The sequence below is a fragment of the Lynx canadensis genome, chromosome A3, assembly GCF_007474595.2.
Source record: "Lynx canadensis isolate LIC74 chromosome A3, mLynCan4.pri.v2, whole genome shotgun sequence".
Lineage (NCBI taxonomy): Eukaryota > Metazoa > Chordata > Mammalia > Carnivora > Felidae > Lynx > Lynx canadensis.
The window spans coordinates 12,332,471-12,355,708 of record NC_044305.1 but is presented as its reverse complement, the minus strand read 5'-3'; the positions used below and the strand labels follow the sequence as shown (position 1 = coordinate 12,355,708).

At 44.5% G+C, this 23,238-nt stretch overlaps 1 protein-coding gene across 1 annotated transcript in view; it reads left to right on the top strand.

Annotated features, from left to right (window-relative positions):
• ARFGEF2 (ADP ribosylation factor guanine nucleotide exchange factor 2) overlaps positions 1–23,238 on the top strand; it is a 103,592-nt gene that overhangs the window by 20,777 nt on the left and 59,577 nt on the right. The window contains exons 4-12 of the mRNA XM_030309451.1: positions 3,035–3,181; positions 4,137–4,316; positions 4,775–5,009; positions 14,173–14,241; positions 16,376–16,527; positions 19,149–19,279; positions 20,433–20,667; positions 21,313–21,412; positions 22,160–22,299. Of these exons, the coding sequence (XP_030165311.1) occupies positions 3,035–3,181; positions 4,137–4,316; positions 4,775–5,009; positions 14,173–14,241; positions 16,376–16,527; positions 19,149–19,279; positions 20,433–20,667; positions 21,313–21,412; positions 22,160–22,299 (1,389 nt within the window). The remainder of the gene's footprint in view (positions 1–3,034; positions 3,182–4,136; positions 4,317–4,774; positions 5,010–14,172; positions 14,242–16,375; positions 16,528–19,148; positions 19,280–20,432; positions 20,668–21,312; positions 21,413–22,159; positions 22,300–23,238) is intronic.

Sequence of the window (23,238 nt, the reverse complement as noted above, 5' to 3'; positions counted from 1 at the left end):
CCTCTTTATCAAAAGTATTTAATACTTTTCTTTAAAATAATTTTTAAAAAATGTTTGTTATTGAAGTTGACCTATAATATTAGTTTCAGGTGTTCTGCAGCTTTTTACATTCAGTAGTGTTTTTAAGATTTGGCTGTATTGCTACCTGCAGATACAGGGCATTTGACTGACGTATGATATGTGATACCACCATTTTATTTATCTCTTGTTCTGTTGAGGGGCATGGATAAATAGGGTGACAGTGAACATCCCTGTGCAGGCAGCCTCCTTAGACACAGGGGTGAGCGAGCCAGCTGCCCAGAGGCCTCCCTCCTCTTCCCTCTTCTCATCTCATTGCATTGACAAGGAATAAAGCAGGAATTTCTACCCTCCATCTCTGTCACCCTCCCAGAGTCCAAGCCACCAGCTTCTCCCTCCTGGACAGCTTCGGTAGCCTCCTCACTAGTCCCCTGCTTCTCCTCCTGTTGTCCTCCAGTCTGTCCTCCATGCAGGAACTGGGCAGGGGGGGAGGCGGGGGGAGTCTTTAGAAATGTATCACATCATGTTAATCCTTTGCTTAAACCTGCCAGTAACTTTCCACCCCACTCACCGTGCAAAGCGCTTTCCTCAAGTGAGCTTGCCAAGCACGCTCGTGCTGCTGGACCTCTGCTATGTTTCCAGGTTTTTTTCTGTGCATTGACAAAAATTTACGCACGCGTATACACACACACACACACACACACACACACACACACACACACTCACAGTTTGTATTTTCCAAAAATGAGATAGTCTTATGCATGATCACTGCAACTTGCTCTTTTTAAAGTGTCTACAAATCAGACAGGGCCCTGGAGATCGCAGCCAGGACTTTTGGCTTTGGTCTGCCCCCACCCGGGAGAATATAAACTCTTTGAGAAGAAGGACCATCTTACTCCCTGTTGTACCTCCAGTGCCCAGAACAATATCTGGCACAAGGAGTGAGAAGGCAGAACAGGAAGGTCACGGGAACTCTTTCTTCTGGCCCTGTGTCACTGCACAGACAAGGGAATAATGTCGTGCTTTAAAACCCTGTTCAGGGGCACCTGGGTGGCTCAGTCGGTTAAGCGTCCGACTTCGGCTCAGGTCATGATCTCGCAGTCCGTGAGTTCAAGCCCCGTGTCGGGCTCTGTGCTGACAGCTCGGAGCCTGGACCCTGTTTCAGATTCTGTGTCTCCCTCTCTCTCTGACCCTCCCCCGTTCATGCTCTGTCTCTCTCTGTCTCAAAAATAAATAAACGTTAAAAAAAAAAAAATTAAAAAAAAAAAACAAAAAAAACCCTGTTCAGTTTGAAGGGGAATGTGCCCTCACAGGAGTCTGTAGAGAGACTACTTCTAGTCCTTTTCGTATTTGAATTAAATATCCAGTGGTTCCTTCACCTCAGTCCTGCTTTGCAGCATCAGTTCTGTGGGGCCTACTTGTTAACATCACATTTGAGGAGTTTATAACCATCGCACTCATAACCCAGTGCTCCACATGGGCTTATGCATCCACTAGGAGTAAAGCATAAGCACCGTCAAGAACCGGAGGTCACTTACCAGGCAGCCCGTGCTGCCCTCTTCCGAAGCCTGCATGTGCATCAGCAGTGGGGGAAGGGGGGGTGAGGTAAAGGGCATCTTGACCTGTTTTTCAGAAACACATTTTAGCACGCCTCCCCTCCCCCGCAACTTCCCCACTCCCGCCCCCACCCCCTGCCCCTGTGTGGTGACCTCTGGGGTTGGACTTGACGAACAGAGGCTGTGCAGGCCTCTTCTGCTCAGTCAGTCATACGATCTGGCGGTATCATGTTCTCCTCTGAGCCACTGTCTCTTGTTTTTTTCTGCTTACTGAATGGCGATGCTTCCACAGTCAGTGAGGGGGGAAGCCAGTGAGAAACGGAGTCCGGCCTCTGCAGAGTGGCAGGTTTTCCTAGCACCGTAGATAATCTTAGGACCTTGTGTCATTTTGTGTGTGTAGAGGCAAGGATGTGACCAGTCAGGAACCAAAAAGGGTAAAAAATAGAACAGCATTTTAAGGAGTCTTTGAGTCAGTAGAAGCAGAGAATGCCTTAGAAGTCACATATCCTAGAGGGGTTGTGTCAGATGAGTGATTCTTTTATCTGGGCAGCCTTCAAAATAACCTGGACAGCTTGGAGAAAAACACCAATTCCCAGGCTCTACCCCAGAAGTTATGATTCCGCAGGTCCAGGGTGAGGTCCGAGAATCTGTATGTGTAATGGGCTCCCTCAGGTGATTGTGAGTCTCACACAGGCTTGGAAATCCTCCTGCCCCTGACCTTTGGGTTCCTTTCCAGCTTTCAGATTCTCTGTGGTGCAATCCAGGTCATGAGTGAGGTGGCACAGGCCTTTGAAAGGCAGCCCCTCTCCAACCCAGTCTGTCGCCTGACCCAGAGGGCATGGCCCAAGTGACCCCTCACCTCTTCAGCCACGGGGTTAACACACGTCTAATACATAGGTGCAGAATTGAGTTCCCCCTCAAGCAAGACACATGATCTGTTGTTTCCTATGTATCTTTCCTTTTAAAAAGAAAAATCTATACATACGGATTTTTAACAGCTCGTGATACAATTTATATGCACACAAGTCACCCATTGAAAGTGTACAATTCAGTGATTTTTGTACGTTGACAGGTGTACAACGATCACCACGATCAAATTCTAGACCATCTTTATCACTTCAGAAAGAAAGTGGGCTCGTGAGTAATCACTGCCCGTCTCGCACTGATGACTTCCTGTCTCTATTCCGTACAGATTTTAGTCCCTCAGTCCTTCGCACTAGTGGTTGTGTATTGGCGATTGTTCTACACTCTGTTCCACTGGACACCGTTTCACCATCCTGAGGCTCTCCTGCCAGAGGAGACAGGGTGAACACTGTGCCCAGAGGGTGGCTGTGTCCGCCGTGCCCCGGGAGAACAGAGAGATCTGTGGGAACCAGAGGCTAAGCACTTCTTTTGCTGCCATGGGCAGCCTCAGTCCTTGTCGGGCAGAAACTTTTCATGTCTGTTCTTTCTGTATTTAGAAACTCATCGCATATGGGCACATCACCGGCAACGCCCCCGACAGTGGAGCCCCAGGGAAGCGGCTTATCGACAGGATTGTTGAAACCATTTGCAACTGCTTTCAGGGCCCTCAGACCGATGAAGGAGTTCAGTTACAAATAATTAAGGTATTTCTGTTTGTTTGCCTGATCTGGATTTTAAATAAGAAAGCTAGTGTCTTTTGGGAATTTGGATTTCTAATTTGCCATGTGTTAGTTGTCTCAGGTGGTGCTGAGCTGGAACAGAAGAGTGTAAGCATCACTTACATCTTTTGTTAAGTGTCAGAATTTATTAGCCCAGGCTGAGACAAGAAGAGTGGAACCAGGTGTGTTTTCAGAGTAAACAGTTCCGCTAATAACAATGTAAATTGCTTGTCAATTGGATCGGCTTGAAATCTCCTGGTCTTTTCTCCTTGAAATTCTGGATTCCCAATCTGCCATTTCTCAGTGGGTCCTTGTTGATAATCTTACACCAGTCTGCCCCTTGCCCTGCACCCCCGCCCCCATTCCATTTCCCTGTTCCATTCCAACCCCTCCCCCCATCCCATTTCCCTGTTCCATTCCATTTGTGCTGCCAGGAGTGGTTTAGCATGTAGTAGTACCATCTGCTTGTTGGGAAACAGGATCTGGATGGGTGTAGCCAACATTCCAGATCTTAAGTCCTAACTGTATTAGCTTTGTGTGGGATGATTCCGTGTTGGCCACTCCCAAAGCTCTCTTGGAAACCCTCCAGGGAACTAGGACACTGACCGCCTATCAAAACCTGTATATTTTGTGATTAATATAGACGAGATAGAATTAGAGCAGTTTCCCTCCTGAGAGAATGGTCCGTACTTTTGGCCCTTAAAAAAGTAAACTCGTAGAAAGCCCTCTTCAACACAACTTAATTAGCATCAAATAATTTGGATTTTATAGAGTTAATAATTATCTTTAAACTCAGAGCAATGGGGAGTTTTCGTGTGCAGAGCCATCTTAAAATTTATGAAACCAAAACAAAGCTAAACCCTGTATGAAAGTTTGGCTGTGGGAGGATGGGAAGCAGGTGGGTGTTTGTGAAGGTGAATGTTGTGGGTTTTCGTTTTAGGCTCTTCTGACAGCGGTGACGTCCCCACACATTGAAATTCATGAGGGTACTATTCTGCAGACAGTTAGGACATGTTACAATATCTATTTGGCCAGCAAAAATCTCATCAATCAAACCACTGCCAAGGCTACCCTTACTCAGATGCTGAACGTCATTTTCACCCGCATGGAAAACCAAGTGGTGAGTGGTAGCAGTTATCAGCTGCTGGGGATGCAACATCTTCTGATATGTGACTGTTTCACTTTAAAGTTTATCCCTTCTTCCTCTGAATTCTGTTTTTGTTCTTGTTTTAAAAGGCAGAGAAACTAGCATGAATTTTGGAATCAACATTGAGAATTTGTTCTGAGTTTTATCAAAAGAATTTATCTCCTTTTTAAAATGTTATCCTTCTGGTTGGATTTTTTTTTTTAAGCAACAGGCTGGCATATTTTCTGATCCTTCTCAAAATGCTGGGACTTTTTTTTTTTTAAGATTTTCTTATTTTTAAGTAATCTCTGTACCCAATGGCGGGAATAGGGGAGGGCGTGGCTCGAACTCACAACCCTGAGATCAAGAGTCACACTCTCCACCAGCTGAGCCAGCCAGGTGCCCCAATGCTGGGACCATTTAGATCGAATCCCTTTTTTGTTGCCTTTTAGTTGCAGGAGGCCAGAGAATTGGAAAAACCAGTCCAGTCAAAACCCCAGTCCCCTGTGATCCAAGCTGCAACAGTGTCCCCAAAGTTCAGTCATTTGAAGCAGAGCCAGGCACAAAGCAAACCAACGACTCCTGAAAAGACAGATTTAACTAATGGTGAACATGCCAGGAGTGGTTCTGGAAAAGAGAGCTCAGAGAACGGAGATGCACCTGGTGAAAGAGGCCCGTCGCTGTCAGGTATGTCCTGGGCAATGTCCCTTTCCCACTGTGAGAGGGACCTATTTTGTGTCTGAGGGGCAGTTGAAGGAGCCTGGTAACATCTGCAGGAAACCTCTGATAGCAGCTTGTCTATTTCTGGGCCTTCCCCTTCCCTGTTGCTTTTCTCTTGAACATAGCCAGCAAGGCATGATGTCCGATGTCAGCTGCGTGGTTTTCTCTAAATAGCCCCTGGAATGCATCAGGCTATAGCTTCAGTGCAGTGGGTTCCGTTTGGGGTGTTTCTCTCCCAGTGGTTAACTGTTTGGGTAATTAGTCACTCAGTGCCTGCCTTATCTGCTCAGGGGAGGACGAGGGGACCTCATCTGTCATGTCACGTATACACGGACAGGATCTCTGCATTGTGCCCACAGCCTGGTAGTTAGTGGCTACTCGTAGACAGCTGATTCTAGTCTCCAAGTAAATGAAACATCAGGCATGAGATGGTGGATTGGATTATCCTAAGAGTATTTCTGAATGTTTGCATGTTGCCCTGGGCAGTTTTTATGAACCAGTTCTCAAATTCATATTTTTTTCAGGAAGGTAACCTTCCCGGTGATACTTGTCCAGTAATTCTTCACTCTAGCTGCTTGGTCTGCATGAAATATCTCACCCATCTTTATACTTTATCTCATCTCTTCCTCTGTCCCATTATTGATGGCAATTTCTGTTGGTCGTGTGTTCTGTGAAAGCATCCATATTTGAGAGCTTTTGTCCTCTATTATTTATCAGAATGCTTGGCATACACAGGAGCGGACCAAGTGCTGTTGCTGGAAGGTTTTTCTGTATCTTTACTCAAGGGAAGGACAAAAGAAAAAGTTGCCACTAAGAATGGCACGTGCCTGAGCGCGAGCACAGAGTTGCTGTCTCCTCAGTCCTGCTGTCCTGTGTCTCGGGGAACGTGCTCAGAAACTACTGGCCCACCCTCTATATCTGTTACCATCTTTGCCTTCTTAAGCTTTCAGGGCAAGGACCAGGTTTTTACTGTAACCCTTATCAGGCTGTGGTCAATCCATAAGTATTAATATTTAAACACATGCGAGGTAGTAAGCGTAGCTGTGCAGATACAAGTGTCAGTCTCTTTAGCTGCAGGAAAGTGCTTCCACTATAGCCCATTTTGTACATGGCATCCAAAGTGATGTCTTAAAAGCATGAATTAGATCCAGCACCCCCCCCCCTCCACCGCCAACCCTCTCTGGTAATTTCCCATTGTATCCTATTCAGAATGAAATCTGTGCCCTCACTGCCCCGTGGCTTCCGAGGCCCAGTGTGACCAGCTCCTGCCCACCTCTCTATCCCCTTCTTACACCTCTTTCCCCCTTGTTTGCCACCCAGTGTGCAGGCAGTGTTTCTGTCTTGAAAGTGCCATGCGTACTCTTGTTGCCTTTGCACTTCCTGTCCCTTCCCTGCCCCGCCCACCCCCATCTTCAGGTATCCCTGTTTGAACTGATCACCCTCTCTGAAGCTGCCACTCCTTCTGCCCCATCAGCCTCTCTTCTTTCCTTCAAAGCACTTATTGTTACCTGAGATCACTGAAGGATTTATGTTCACTTATCCCTGGGCTGAGATCTAGACCGCTGTGTTCACCACTGTATGCCCAACACCGGAATGGTGCCCAACACTCACGGCAGACTGTCAGTAAATGCATTTTTTTGAATGAATGGGGGGAAAAAAACTTGATTTCTAAAATGCGGTTTTGCAGAAACACCGTAACTTAAACTTGTGCAGTAACAAAGAATGATTTGTAATTCGTGTATTGCTGTGGGTTTTGTTGCCAGTATTTGGTGTCCTCTGCAAGGCTTCTCCTGAGAATATGGGAATCGGATTGCCAGTAAGAATCCAGTAGCAAACCCGCAAAATAGTGGGTCAGAATGGAAGTGGGTCTGTTACCCTTAAAAAGAGTGAGTGGCTTCTGGTTCTCAAGATGTAGCTCTAAAGAAAGAACCTCTCCTTCAGAAGAAGGGGTTGAGCAGCCATAGAAGCCAAAGAGGAAGGACAGCGTGAGAGGCAAGTGGTGGAGGTGACGGTGCTGGGAGACGGCACCCTGGGCTGGACTCCAGGCTGTCGAGGCCCACTGAGAGGCCCGGGCTCTAGTGTCTTCGCGATGGAGATAACACAGCCTGCCCTTCTGTGGGGTCCATCCTGTAGTCCTCACCATCCTGGAGCCACCCCTCACCAGCTGGTCACTGTGTCAGGCTCCGAGCTCGCCATCTGAGCACTCCACGTACATTTTCCTTTTTAATTCACCGAGAACCCTGCCCACGGCCTTCCTGGGATCACTTGCCTCCCACGGTGAAATTTGCGTACATGGAGACAGTTCACCAGCAGACTTGAGTATCTCTTTCCGCTGAGAAGTTTTTCATTCTAAGTTGATAAGTCAGTAATCATTTGGTAAATCTTTATCAGCTTGTCCAAGACATGCATTAGATTGCTCTTTGTAAACTTACAAAATGAGATCTTTGAACCTAAGATATGCTAGCTTCTGTGAATTTGGGGGCACAGCCAGCAGTCTCCCTAGGGGACCTCACCCCATTTGTCCATTTACACTCCTCCTCATTGCCTGGCTAGTCTTGTCGATTTTTTAAAAAACAGCTTTATTGAGATACAGTTCATGTACCAGAAATTCACCTGTTTAAAATGTACATTTCAGTTATTTTTAGTATATTCACAGAGCCTGCAGTCATCACCACAGTCAATTTTAGAACATGTTCATTACACCCAAAAGAAATCCTGTACCCAGTAGCAGTCACTTTTTGTTTTCTTTCTTTTTTTTTTTTTTAATGTTTATTTTTGAGCTAGAGCGTGAGCGGGGGAGGTGCAGAGAGGGAGGGAGACACAGAACCCAAAACAGGCTCCAGGCTCTTAGCTGTTAGCACAGAGGCTGACAGGGGTCTCGAACTCATGGAGATCATGGCCTGAGCTGAAGCTGGCCGCTTAACTGAGTGACCCACCCAGGCCCCCCACTTCTTGTTTTCTTTTAAGATCATTTTTAAGATCCTGACTTTTTGACTCCCACCATGCATGAGACATTAGCGTTTTTACATTTATACAACTAATGAGTATTGTGGGTACATAAATACCTGTGGGTTTAAAGATTTCTTAGCTCGCTTTTTCTTCTTGCATCTCATTCTTTAAGAGAAAAACAACCCAGTCCCTAAGTACTATACACTAGAGAAAAGCTGTCCTCTTTTTAACCAATATGGAGATTCTGATCAGGCAGCCTGGTTTCAGACCATGACTCTACCCTGTAGTAGCTCTGTGACCTTGGGGAAATCCTTAACCTCTCTGGGCTCAGGCTCCTCATCTGTAAAATGAGCCTACAGCTCGTACCTGCCCTGCGGGTCTGTGAGAGTCCATTGAGACCAGTGACTGGCCCTGGGACCTGTGTAAGTGTTTGCTATAATTAGCTTTCAAGTAAATTTCAGCATAAAAAAGGAGTTAGGGAACAGTGGCAAACAGTTAAGGTGGTAACCAGATGTGAAGGTGGTAGGCATGGTCCTGTAGAATAACATGAGCCTATTTTCCATGTTAGCACCCAATCTTCTGCTTTAGGAATTTTATTTTATTTTATTTTTATTTTTATTTTTATTCATTTATTTTTTTGTGTGGAGAAGACAAAAATTGTCTCAGAACAATACTTTATGAAAATAACAAAATGTACCCACGGGTCCCCCTCCTTTCTGATCTGTTCTTGACACAGGCTGTCTGGCAGGGAGGCTTCAGCTCATGGGGTCACAACATTTGTATAAGGGACATTTATTGTGCAACAGGAGGTTGCCTAATGTATTTCTTCCTGTCGAGGAACCATACTGGTGTGTGGCTGGAATGTGATAGCAAACAGCTATGTTCCCTGATGTTTTCCCTTTAGTATTCTTACATGTTACCAAGTGCTTGGACATTGGGCACAACCAAACCCCAGTTTCTAGGAAACAGGCATGTCACGTTTTCTTGTCACCATGGGTTCACATTTGTCCCTTCCAATCCCACATCTGCCTCCTCCCACTCTACTTTTCCCCTAGCGCTGTAGGACACAGCATGTATAGTTATTTACTATCCCGGCTAGAATGTAAGCACCATGAGGATCAGGATCTTTGTTTTAAACAGTGATAGAGTCCAAACGCCTGGAACGGTGCCAAACTTGTAGGCACTCAATATGTTAACTGCACGAATGAGTGAGTGCATCTTCCCACCCCACCTCCCCCCATCCCCCATGGCCCCTGCTTTGCTGGACAGAAAGCAGGGATGTGGGTGGGTCTGTTTCAGATTCCTTCCATTTTTTCCCCGGTTATTCTTAGTTTGTGACTTTCATCCTCCAGGTTACCTCATGGTTCCAGATGCTGTCATTTTGCTCTAGGCAGAAAGGAGGAAGAGGGTGGGACTAAAGGACTCCCGGCTGAGTCATGCCCCTTTCTAAGGAGCCTTTCTGGAACCTGATGCAATCTCCAGTAATTTGCGCTTACCCCTCATTGGCCGCAACTTGGTCAGATGGCTACCGTCTGCTAGGATGGCCAGGAATCTAGGGACAGCCCCTTCCAAAATAAAATTAGAGCTCTGTTAGAGGACTAAGGGTATGAGTCAGGACCTGGCGTACCCACCATGGAGGTTATTCTCCTGCTGGCTAGGGAGGGAATGGCAGCAAGGCTTTCTTTCATCTGAACGTATTCAAGGTGACCCTCTTAGGGACAGAGTCTGTGAAACAGGTAGGATCTGGTGCCTAATCAGTAATGGCCAAATGGTGACTGCTGGACATCCCAGAGAACCAGCAAAACCAGAGTGTTTTAAGTATACTCTGAACCTTCCAAGGATTTGATTTGATTTGATTTGGTTTCCTAACATTTTGACAGCATGCTTGAAAGTTAAACACAGCAGACTTCTCAGTGGTTATTATGTCATCCAGAAAGGCCTCTCCTGAGGCCTACCCCAGGCTGACATGAAGCAGTCCAGGGGTACTGTGGGAAGTCCTGCTACTTCTGGGCCTCTCTGGGGACTCTTCAGCAGCAGCTCCCTGTGCAGGAACCTTCTGTTGGAATTAGGGCTTCCTGCGTCTCCCACCCCTTCCTAGCCTGAGAATATTTTGACAGGTGCCATTATGGATCCAGCCTATTGAGGAAAATGAGTTAAACACTGTTATCCCTCCAAATAATGGTGGGCCTGATGCTGTTTAAGTGGAAAGCTGCAGTGAGGGAAGAGGAAGATCCCTGTAGAAATGGACATTCTTTAGAATGAAAGATAGTGATGGCTTGAAGTAACTGAAACTGCTTTCCGCGTGGTTAGTTGGGAAAGTTCAGTATGGACTTAGTCTCCAGGGCCAGGCAGATGACAGAGATGAGACGTCCTCTGTCCTGAGGGCACCTTATGAGCATCTTACCACAGTCACACTCTGCAGGCCTAAGAAAAATGAACCTTCCACTCCTCACTCTCCGGGCGCCATTTGAAACGCTTTCTGGGTATTATTATTTTTTTTTTTTTTAATTTTTTTTTTTTTCAATGTTTATTTATTTTTGGGACAGAGAGAGACAGAGCATGAACGGGGGAGGGGCAGAGAGAGAGGGAGACACAGACTCGGAAGCAGGCTCCAGGCTCTGAGCCATCAGCCCAGAGCCTGACGCGGGGCTCGAACTCACGGACCTCGAGATCGCGACCTGGCTGAAGTCGGACGCTTAACCGACTGCGCCACCCAGGCGCCCCTCTGGGTATTATTTTTATTGAATTCTCACGAGGCCCCAGAGGTAAGTGCTGTGGAAATCGTCCTTGTTCGCTCCTGAGGGAACTGAGGCTCAAGCAGGTCAAGTGACCTAAGTCCCCACATTGGGAAGTGGCAGAGTGGGGACTTGAACCAGACACACTGGCTCCAGAGCCTTCACTCCTCCTTACCGTGTTGAAGTCACTTCCACAAGGGAACATTGTCTCTCTGATGTCTTTCAAATACCCAGCCCCGTCAGTCTCCCTTTTTCCGCACTCTTGACAGACATGTGTCACATTCCTGCTGACTGTGATAGCACCTGTCCTCAGTGGATGAAAGACCGTTGACCTTGGCAAGGACCGAGGCACCAGGACATCTGCAGAGTTCACACCCTGGCTAAAGGGGGCAGTTACTCCTGGGTCCAGCCACTGTGGCCTGATGTTGCCACATAATTTTTCTGAAGCCTCATCTGGATTTTTATGACATGTCTCCCAGTTCTTAAATGTTCACAGCTAATTCAGCTGTTTTTAAAAACAGTGCATAAGCACAGCAAATGAAACAACCAGTGGAGTTTGACTGCATCCTGTGGAATGGGAGAACCTATTTGCAAACCATACATCTGATCAGGAGTTAATATCTAAAATATACAAGGAACTTATACGACTCAGCAAAAAAAACAAAAACAAAAACAAAAAAACCCTAATAACCCACTGAAAAATGGACAAAGAACCTGAATAGATATTTCTCAAAAGAAGACATACAAATAGCCAACAGATACTTAAAAAGGTGCTCAGCTTCACTAATCATCAGGGAAATACAAATCAACGCCACAATGAGATATCGCCTCACACCTGTTAGAATGGCTGTTATCAGAAAGGTGAAAGACAAGAGCTAGGTGAGCGTGCGGAGAGAGGGGAGTCTTGTGCCCGGTTGGCGGGAATGTAAATCAGTACGGCCCATATGGAAAACAGTATGGAGGTTCCTCAGAAAATTAAAAATAGAACTACTTTATGACCCAGAAGTTTTATTTCTAGGTATATCTCCAAAGGAAATGAAATCAGGATCTTGAAGGGATCATCTGCGCTCCCGTGTTCATTTCAGCATTATTCATAACAGCCAAGATACAGAAATAATCTAAATGTCAAAAGATGAATGGATAAAGTGCAGACATACATACACGCTCGCACACACGCATGCACGCGCACACTGGAATACCATTCCACCTTAAAAAAGAAGAAAATCCTGATGTTTGTAACAACATGGATGGATCTACAGGGCATTGTGCTAGGTGAAATAAGCCAGTCACAAAAGGACAGATACTGCTGGGGGCACCTTGGTGGCTTAGTCAGTTGAGTGTCTGACTTGGGCTCGGGTCATGATCTCCCATTTCATGACTTAGGGCCCCACATTGGGATCGCTGCTTTCAGCGCAGAGCCTGCTTCAGACCCTCTGTCCCCCTCTCTCTGCCCCTTCCCTGCTTGCGCTCTCTCAAAACCAAAACATTTAAAAAAAAAAAAAAAAAGGGAAAAATACCGTGTGATTCCACATAGATGAGGTGCCTAGAGTAGTCAGAGTCATTGACACAGAATGTAGAATGGTGGTTGGAGAAATGGGGAGGTACTAGTCAGGGGTACAGAGTTTCAGTTATGTAAGGGGCAGAGTTCTGGAGGTGCAAAATGCCAACAGTATAAACGTAGTTAACAATACTGTGTTGTATACTTGAAATTTGCTGAGTGTAGGTCTACGTGTTTTCACCACACACAGAAAAGGAAGAAAATGGTAACTGTGTGAGGTGATAGATGCGTTAATTAGCTTGACTGTAGTGATTATTTCACAGTGTATATGTATATCAAATCATCAAGTTGTATACCTTAAGTATATACGAGGTTTGGGTTTTTTTTTTTTTTTAATGTTTATTTTTGAGAAGGAAAGAGACTGAGCGTGAGCAGGGGAGGGGCAGAGAGACAGGGAGACACAGAATCCGAAGCAGGCTCCAGGCTCTGAGCTGTCAGCACAGAGCCTGACACGGGGCTCGAACCCACAGACCATGAGATCACGACCTGAGCCGAAGTTGAATGCTTAACCAACTGAGCCACCCAGGTGCCCCAATTATATACAAGTCTTAATCGTCGCTTATACCTCAGTGAAGCTTGGTTGTGGTGGGCGTGGCGGGGAGCAGCACATATAGCATCAGAGAATGTTGGAACTGGGAAGGAACTTGGAAACATCTTGTCACATGTAGATGAGGTGATTTTAGGTGGCTCATGCGTAAACAGTTTTTAATAGTTACACATTTATTTTAACATGCATTCAGAAAATATAATTAGTGCATGAAACCTGCGGTTTTGTGAATATTCTTGTTTAAGGTGAGTTAATGTAAAGAGCACTGTTAAATGTACACGTGTAATATACTGATACGAGTGATGCGTGAAAATGGCAAAGGTGGTACAATAATGCCTGAAGTATGTCACACGCGGAGCTAGTCTGACTCATCTTGTTTAGATGAAGACGTGGGTACAGGAGATTGTCACTGCGGCTCTGGACTTCCTTTCATTCAAGTTCTTTTTTGCCCTCTAAGAAAAGGGTACACAACATCAACGTTTTCCAGAGATTTACTTAGCCATTTACATACTTATTATGTAGTTTCATTCGTCAGTCGTACCTCCATAAAGCTTGGGGCATGTGTGTGTGGTCGGGGAGGGGGAGCAAATAAGTAGTTTGGGTGGGTCAAGTGCTCAGTGGAAATGAAAATACATTGTGCTGTTCTCTGGGACCTTTTGGGCCAAGCACAGAACTCATAAAAATAAGGGCTTGATTGAAAGGCCTCATTGAGGAAGAATTTAAAGGGGTATTTTAGCTCTGTTAAGTTTTGGTCAGTGTGATGTTTGAGAAGGCAGTAATGTTTATTCCTAAAAGTCAAGTCCAGAACTGTTTACTAGTTCTCCCAAAACTAGTTTTAGAACAATCGGTGCTGAAGCTCTTTGCTTAAGTATTAACAGTGTACAGAATAATTTTACTTAAAATTTACTAAATCCTCACCACATTAGAAGTCTCATGCTGAGTTCTGGGGTCAGAGTGTGGGGGAGTAGAGGCAGCAGGGGGCATGTCACTTCCCAAGGCCCTGGGGTACTGGGTGTGAAAGCACAAGAGAAAGCCCTGTCTTTTGTTCTGGATGAGATGCGGCTCCTGCCTCAAACTCTGGAGTGGTGGAGAGGGCCCTTGACCGCATGGCTGTGACTTAAGAAGGAAGAGAGACCCACAAAAGGAAACTCAAAGTCATGGCAGACACTGCCTGAGAGTTTCCAGATTGCACAGGACTTGTTTTTCGTTGGCATAATCCGATTTGGCTTTGGAGAGGACTCGTTTGACCCCTTTGCCTTTTGAGATGTGACCTTCTGCCCCTTCCTTTGCTTTCCCTGGAAATACCCATATGTATTTGTTTATGTCTCTGGGTGTGTGTAGGGACTGATGACGGAGCCCAGGAGGTGGTCAAGGAGATCTTAGAAGATGTGGTCACATCTGCTGTTAAAGGTAAGAACCAAGAGCCCAGCCTTTCTTCCTACACACTCCTCCAAAAAAGTCCTTGGGCAGATAATTTTAGTGGTGGAGTGCCCACCCTCGGTGAAGTCATGGAAACTGAGTCTGCCTGTATCTGCCCATCTTTCATGTGGAACTCAGAAATTACTTCTTTTTAGTGATTAATTTTATTCTCACTAGGGCCAGGTTCAGAGTTCAGAAAGCACAGTCTGACATTGCTAGAATTGGGCGCTCCACACGAAAGACAGAAAGCCACTCCCATATATATCCAGCTTTTCCCAGGAGTGGCTGGGAGTCCTGAGGTGCTGCTGAATGTTCATGGCCAACCATTGATGTATCATGTCAGTGGGTATCAGATGCACAGGGAACCTTTGTTTTGTTAGTCTTCACTCATAGCGCCCTCAGTTTTATGGTGTGGTTTTGGTGAAATTAAACTTGTATAGCTCAGAATGACTGTTGGATGAGTTTTTTCTTTGTTTTTGCCCCAAATCTTACGTCAGTGCCTATGTGTTGAACACTTGGTTCCAGGGGCAGTAAACCATTAGTGGATTGAGAAATCATTAACTTAGCAGGGGTTACAATCAGCCTTTCTTAAAGGAGAGAGCATGAAATGAAAATAGAACAGAAACTGAATACATCACGATGGTAATGTTAAGCACTGTTTCGTGAAACGTGCTTCAGTTATTATATGCACACATGTGTACTGGGTCTTTTTTTTTTTTGTCTTTTTTTTTTTTTTTACCTTGAGAGAGAGAGCCCACATGCACACACACACGCACACACATACGTGTTGGAGGGAGGAACAGAGAGAGGGAGAAAGAGAATCCGAAGAAAGCTCTGCACTGCCAGTGTGGAGTCAGACGCAGGGCTCGGGCCCAAGAACCTTGAGCTCATGACCCAAGGTGAAGTCAGACACTTGACCAACTGAGCCACCCAGGCAAGCCATTAAAATGCATTTCTTGCTGAGGGTCATGGTCAAAGAAGTTTGATACACTGCTCTAAGCCCTGTCCTTTTGTTAATTTAGGTTACCACCAATCTGTATTCATAGATTTCATTATTTATGTAATGTAGAATTAAATTAATAGAACATAAAAATGTACACTCTGGTAGAAATGTCTTTAAAATAAAATAGTTTTGGGGTGCCTGGTTGGCTCATTTGGTTGACCATCCAACTTCAGCTCAGGTCATGATCTCACGGTTTGTGGGTTTGAGCCCCACATCTGGCTCTGTGCTGATAATTCAGGGCCTGGAGCCTGCTTCGGATTCTGTGTCTCTGTCTCTCTCTCTGCCCCTCCCCCACTCATGCTCTGTCTCTATTTCAATAAATGAATAAACATTTAAAAATTAAAAAAAGTAGGGGCGCCTGGGTGGCGCAGTCGGTTAAGCGTCCGACTTCAGCCAGGTCACGATCTCGCGGTCCGTGAGTTCGAGCCCCGCGTCGGGCTCTGGGCTGATGGCTCAGAGCCTGGAGCCTGTTTCCGATTCTGTGTCTCCCTCTCTCTCTGCCCCTCCCCCGTTCATGCTCTATCTCTCTCTGTCCCCAAAATAAATAAACATTGAAAAAAAAAAATTAAAAAAAAAATTAAAAAAAGTAAAATAGAATAGTTTTAATTCTTTATCTTTCCCTTTTCACATGGTTGCCAGGAAGCTCAGCTCTTTTTTTTTTTTTTTTTTGGGGTCCCCCTCTCCCTCCACTCCATGGCTAAGGTCTCCTGTCATAACTATCAAATTCTTTTCATTTACATGGCTCTTCTTTAACACCTATATTAGTAGCCCCTTTAAAAACAAAAATCTGTGCTTTGCAGGTTTAGCTGCTTCTGACCTTTTCCAGAAGTGGACAGGGGTGGGTAGGCTGCTGTTATTGCTCAATTCTAGAGACACCACTGACATGGACTGTGGTATGAATGAAACCTCCAGGGAATGAGACTGTGGATAATGGACACACGTAAAGTCTAAGCACCGCTTTGGCCAAGGCTTTTTCGATATTGTGTCAGTTCTTAAGGTAGTGCGAAGGGAAAAGGGAAAAAGCAGGAGCTGGCAAATCATGTGAATAACTTCTTCCTGGGGTCAGGCCGCCTTTTAGACCAAGTACTAATTTGGTGATGACTTCTGCACCTGTGTTTTAAGAAGCAGCACAAAAGCACCGTCTGACAGAACCTGAGAGGGTCCCAGGTGAAATGGAGTGCCAGGAGTGTGCTGTGCCCCCAGCAGCTGATGAAGATTCACAGACCAACGGGATAGCGGACGACAGGCAGTCCTTGTCATCAGCGGATAATCTGGTATGCTGGTGATCCTCCCATACAGATGCGTCTCGAAGTTTCCTTTTTTAGAAGATGCAGATTTAAATCTCTAGCAGAAGAAGCTAGTGAAAACCAGCAACCCCTGTTCAGCTAGTCACACAGTCCTGGCCTGATACGCTTTGTATCAGTAGGTTCCATTCTCGGAATGTGTTACTGTTGGTTGTATAGGACATTGTTGTTAACGCTGGTTGTTCAGACTTGTAAAAACTTAGATTTCCTGCCCTTTTTCTTCTCCTTTAATATACATTCATTACAGAAGAATAAGAAAATACCGAGGAGGAAAAATAGGGAAGTAAAAGTCATCTGTAATCCCCTAACCTAGAGATAACACTTGCAACATTTTACTTACATCCTTCTAGATTTTTCTCCCCTTCTCATATTTTTTTTTCAGTTAGATGTAATCACACAAGATACATGCTGTTTTGTAACCTACTTTTGAAACTTAATGTGTGTTACGAACATCTTTCAGACTCCTAGATCTGTCTGCCATATTATTTTTCTTTAATAGCTTTGTTGTTCTCTTGAAAATGCTGTATGTAAGCATTCAAAACAGGGAGAGATATGATGTTAACATCCCACCTGAACCCACTGCCTGTACCTTTTTACTAGTGTTTCTCAACCTTTTGCATTATTAGCACCCCCCAAGCCTTTTTATATATTCCTTTTTCTGACTTACCACCCCCTTTCATGAATTTTAAAGCCACTGATAAACTGGATATCTGTTTATGTATTATATGTGTGTCTGTGCTTTATACATAAAAAGAATAAGATTTTTTTCAACCCGCCCCCCATCCTTCCACCAAGTACCAATACCTGTCCCAGTCTTAGTCTGTTTGGACTGCCATAACAGAATAGCATAGATTGGGTGGTTTATAAGCAGTAAAAATTTACTTCTCACAGTTTTGGAGGCTAGGAAGTCCAAGATCAAGGTACCAGCAGTTTTGGTGTCTGGTGAGAAACCATTTCCTGATTTACTAATGGCTGTCTTCTTACTGAGCTTACAGAGCTTTCTGGGCCTCTTTAATAAGGACACTAATCCCATTCATGAGGACTCCACCCTCTCGATATAATCACCTCCCAAAGTCCCCACCCTCCAAATACCATCATTTTGGTGATTAGATATCAGTTTATGAATGGGGGTGGGAGGCATAAGCATTCAGTCTATTGCAGTCCCCATGGGGTTATGTCATTTCCATTAAGAAAGGATGCACTAACAGGGATGTACTTAAATCTGTATGAGGACACATGCCTTGTATACCAGGCCGTGACTTACTTTGTTCACTCAGCACTATTTTATGGACATCTTTCCACATGAGTACGTATAGACCTAACAAATTTTTTAAGTGGTCATGTAAAATTCTGTCATATAGATTACCATAATCTATTTTACCAATTCCCCATTAGGTTTTTATGTCATTTCAGTTTTATCACAGGAAATGGTTCCATAATGAACATCCTTATAGATAAATCTTGTGCACGTCCTTAATTCTTTCTTTAGGATAAATTCCTACAAGTGATATTGCTGGGTCACGAGTTGGAAGCTTTAAGGCTTTTGTTCCTTAACATCACATTAGCCTGCTGGGAAGGTAATGCTCAAATTTCTGCCCACCTGTAGGCTATCAGTGCTCATTTCCCCATTCCCTCATTAAAACCGGGCAATAGAATTCATTCAGAATTTTGCTAGTCTGTTGGGAGAAAGATCCTGCCTTAATAATCAGTAGTAAGATTATTTAGGTGAATCTGTCATTTGCATTTCTTGGTAAATTGCTTGTTCATGTTTTTTTTTGCCTGCTTTTCATTTCGGTGGAAGGTTTCTGTATTTCCTTAATGAATTATAACAACTTTTTGTATGTTGAGCCGTATTAATCTTTGTTGTATGTTACAAATACTTTTTTAATTTTTAAATATAGTCTTTTTAGTTAAAGAAGTATATTTTAAAATGCCTGTCATTTTCCCCTATTACCCTGCAATAGCGTTCTTAGAAATACTGCTATCCAAGCTAATAGAATTACTTATACACATGACCCTTAAATAATGCCGGGGCTAGGGGCAGGCAGCCGAGAATCTGCATATGACTTTTCACTCCCCCAAAACTTAACTACTACTAACCTGTTGACTGGAAGTCTTACCCATAGCATAAACAGTTGATTAACACATATTTCATATATATGTATTATATACTATATTCCTAACAATAGACTAGAGAAAACAAAATCATAAGGAAGAAAAAATACATTCACAGTACTGTATTTATCGAAAAAAATCTGCAGATAAGTGGATCCGTGCAGTTCAAACCCGTGTTGTTCAAGGGTCAACTGTATTTGTCTTAGATTTGTAATGGTTTCATGTTTGCTCATTTATCATTAAGTCATCCATACCCACTTTTTAAAGGACAAGGAACAAGGTTTTAGAATTGCTATAATGACTCCCCTATCGCTCCTATTTTGACATATTGTCCCCTTCCCCACATTCCTCAGTTCCCCCATTGAATAAATAAAAAAATTTTGATTTCCATGAGATAATTATATTTCTTATTTTTGAGAAGAGTTCTTACTTGGTTTTGACGGTTTGATTTTTCTCTTATTTGTTTCTAATCTCAGGAATCAGATGCACAGGGACATCAGGTGGCCGCTAGGTTCTCTCACATTCTCCAGAAGGACGCCTTCCTGGTGTTTCGCTCCCTTTGCAAGCTGTCCATGAAGCCCCTTGGTGAAGGCCCCCCAGATCCAAAGTAAGCGGACAGCAGTTCTTGACTGTGTATAACATAACCCAGATAACCCAGGAGGATCTTGGGGGTTCCAAAAAAATCTCAGTGCCTTCTCCCATGGTTGCTGCAAATGCAGGAATTTACAGCTTTCCACATTCCTGGTGTCCCGACAGCCCTTTCATAATGTGTTGTGTCTGTGCCCACACCAACCAAGATTTTGCCTGGTGTTGCTTTCCTTGGTTTGTGTGTGAAAAATAGTCATTATATTGAATGTGCCCCCTCTGTTTCCTAACTAATGAATTTAATCTAGTGCAGGGTGGGCAGAGGCAGGATGTGTACAAACCTCACTTCCCTGCCCTCATTGGAAACCTCTGCTTCCCTGAGTACAGATTTAAGCCTCAGATTCAACCCAGAGAAGCCAAAACATTCTTTGTCATGAACAAGTTACTGCAAGGATGATAGCCCTTTGGAGCCAGAAAGCTGCATTCCCTCCTAGCTCGCTTGAGACCAACTCCACAGCCATATGAATTACTGAACCTCATCTGAAAAAATGGGAATGTGGAAGATTGCCTTGCAGGATCAATTACATGAGATGATGTAATCGCATCCTGAGTGCAAGGGCCCTGCACTTTATGAGTTTTATAGTCCCTGTTATTATTAGTTGCTAATAATAATCTTCAGCTTTTCTGTTGAGACACAGTGACCATTAAGGAGATGATTCAGGAAAATTTCCCTTTCTCTGCAGCCCTGTGGGTGGTGGTGGGAAGCAGGAGACAGGTGGATAAAGAGCCCTGTTTGCATTGTCCATAAACATGGAGCAGGACACACGTTTAGTTTCACATGTATAATGTAAAGTAATTGATTCTATTAGGTTAGTTGTAGAACCAGCTTTGTGGAGTCAGTTTACACTTATTTTGCTCCTGCTGTATTCCCTATTTTTGGCAGGGAGAGAAAAAAAGCAGGAGTTGGCAGTTCCTGTTCTCACAGTCCTCTGGGAGGGCCCACCTCATGCCATCTGCCCTCACTCTCTTGGCATTGAGGTGCAGGTGACAATCCTTAACTCACTGGCTCTCAGAAAACGCTACCCACTGGTAGAAAAGCAAAGCCTTGTCAAGAAACATGCTTCTTGAAATGGAAATCTTGTATCGCCGTCACCGTTTCTCACTTTCTGTCCCAGATCCCACGAGCTGCGCTCCAAGGTGGTCTCCCTGCAGCTGCTCCTGTCCGTGCTGCAGAACGCGGGCCCCGTCTTCAGAACTCACGAGATGTTCATCAACGCAATCAAGCAGTATCTCTGTGTGGCGTTGTCCAAAAACGGCGTCTCTTCAGTGCCTGATGTCTTTGAGCTCTCTCTTGCCATTTTTCTTACTCTTCTCTCAAACTTTAAAATGCACTTGAAAATGCAGATAGAGGTATGGGCTCTGAAATGACTTTTTTTTTTTAATGATGGTGACGCTTACACTCAGTTAACCCCTGGTGACACAGTCTCCAGGAACTAGAGTTACACAGTCTACTTGCTGGCAGCCCAAAGAAGGACTTTTTGAATGAGCAAGAGAGTACTTTTTCCTAAAAGTCCTTGCCCCAGAATCCTGCGTGCGTTTCATTTTAACCAGAAGTTTAAATCAAATGGTCTGTATGCTGGACTCAGTCCCCTGAACATGTTTGTTTAGCCTATAAATTGTTTGAAATAACCTGAAATAGTTGGCAAATCGAGAAGTCAGATTTTACGTGAAAATCCAGATTTCTGGTTTCTCTCAAAATTGTAACTTAGTGCACATAACTGTGCCTGGCAGCTCCTCTCACTCGTTGCTCGGGAGCAGCTGGTCCTGTTTCCGGTGGGGCCCATGTTCTCCAGGTCACTGTGGGCCCACCCCACCCCACTAGCCGTTCCCACGGGAGGCCGGGGCTCCAGCGCGCCTCAGCAGTGCGAGTGTGCATTGCTCTGCTACTTCTGCCCAGGCTGCTTCGCTCTGCCTATCCCCTAAAGCCTTTGGGGTTTTTGAGCCCTAATTTAAACTGGATTAATTGGTGTCCTCCTTTGTCTCCATGCCATGTAGGTCTTTTTCAAAGAGATTTTCCTGAACATTTTAGAAACATCAACAAGTTCTTTTGAGCACAGGTGGATGGTCATTCAGACTCTGACAAGGATCTGTGCAGGTATTTTCACCCTGAGGGTGTGCTCATCCATTGACTTACCCAGAAATGCTTCTGAAGCTTTGATTTTCCAGAATCCAGATTGAGCCCTTTACTTTATGCTATTAGAGTTTTAATGCAGTGCTGGGAAATCCTTACCTTAAAGGCTACTGCTAACGTACTGTCTAGTCCTGCCCCACTCTCCCTTAGAGGATGACCAGCTCAATCCGGTTTGCCTGGCACTTTGTGGTCTTAGCACAGAAAGTCCCACATCGTGGGAAACCCCATCACCCTGCCAAACTAGGAGACTTGGTCACTCTGCCCACAAACTGAACAGTTTGTTAGTCACAGGACCCAAGGTGTTGGTGCTGCTAACCCCTGGTTGGATGCTAAGGTAAATTTGGATTTACCTTATGAACGCACAGTTGTGGGGCTATCAATCAAGCCCCCTCTTGTCTGTCATCAAGCATGATTTCATTAGTTACATAACTTTAAGAGGTGGATCAGGCAATCATTACTTCTTTTGAGGAGAGTGAGCCTTGGAGAGGTGGAATGAGATGCCTGAGATTTCAGTCGGTGCTGAGGCAGGCCTGGAAAGCGGGCCTCCCGACTTCTAGAACGTCTGACACACTTTTCCTGAGGGAGGTGTGTCCACCCGAGTCCGTAGTTTACAGGGAAGCATTTTTATAAAAGGAATCTCATGTGATAAGAAAATGTAACTGCTGTGTGTGTTTGATCAGAATTTCTAATATCTGTGTGTTATTTTCCAAGATGCCCAGTGTGTTGTAGATATTTATGTCAACTACGACTGTGATTTAAATGCTGCTAACATTTTTGAGCGCCTCGTAAACGATTTATCCAAAATCGCTCAGGGAAGAAGTGGACATGAGCTGGGAATGACACCTCTGCAGGTAAGGACACTGAGAACACCCATTTCTACTTAATGTGCATTTGTTTCAGTAAACATTTATGGAGCATGACCTTGTGCCAGGCAGGCGCTGTCCGTGGTGCTGGAATGCAGTGGTGAAAGGACACTCACATGAGCATGCACAGTTGCTGTGGTCATGACACTTACTAGCAGACAATGAAGAAATAAGCTGTAGAGAAAAATAAAGTGGGGATAAAGGAGTCCTAGAAGTGAGGGTATTGCCACTTTTAATGGGGTCATGAGGGTAGTCCCTCCAGGTTGACATTTGAGCCTAGAACTGTAGGAAGTGAGTTCACACTTAATCACCGTTCCAAAGATTGAATGAAAACAGGATCCCAGGCTCCAGTAAGGCAAAGGACATTGCCTCTTATCAGATTGCCTCGTTAGTGTGCCTACACAGAGAACAGGATCTTAACCTAAGGTCTCTGAGGGAACTGGTCAGAAGGTCTGTGTGCTGCCTGGAATTATGGGTACAATTCTGGTGTATGGGCATTTTCCGTAGAAAGTCCATAGCTGTCATTAGACTTGCAGAGAGAGCTGTGCCACCTTAGATGCTGTTTTGAGTCTTAAACTAGTTGTATTTCTTTAGGTTATCTGTGATTCACATTCGATTTTTTAAGGAATGCTACTTAAAAACAAACAGTATTTTTATTTACTTGTAGAGTAAACCTTAAAATGGAATGCATTTGTGAGTGTCTGAGGAGTAAGAATATGTCCAGAATCACTCATTTGCTGGATGATGTAAAATTCTTTTCTTTTTTTCAGGAGGGAGGGCAGTCACTGGTTAAGACCCTGTTGGTTTTTTAAAAAGGAAAAGTGTTAAGTGTTTTTTTTAAATTATATAAACAGTGAATAGCTTCCTTTTAAAAATTCAGGTCACACTTGGTGTACCTGGCTGCCTCAGTAGGTAGAGTGTGCAACT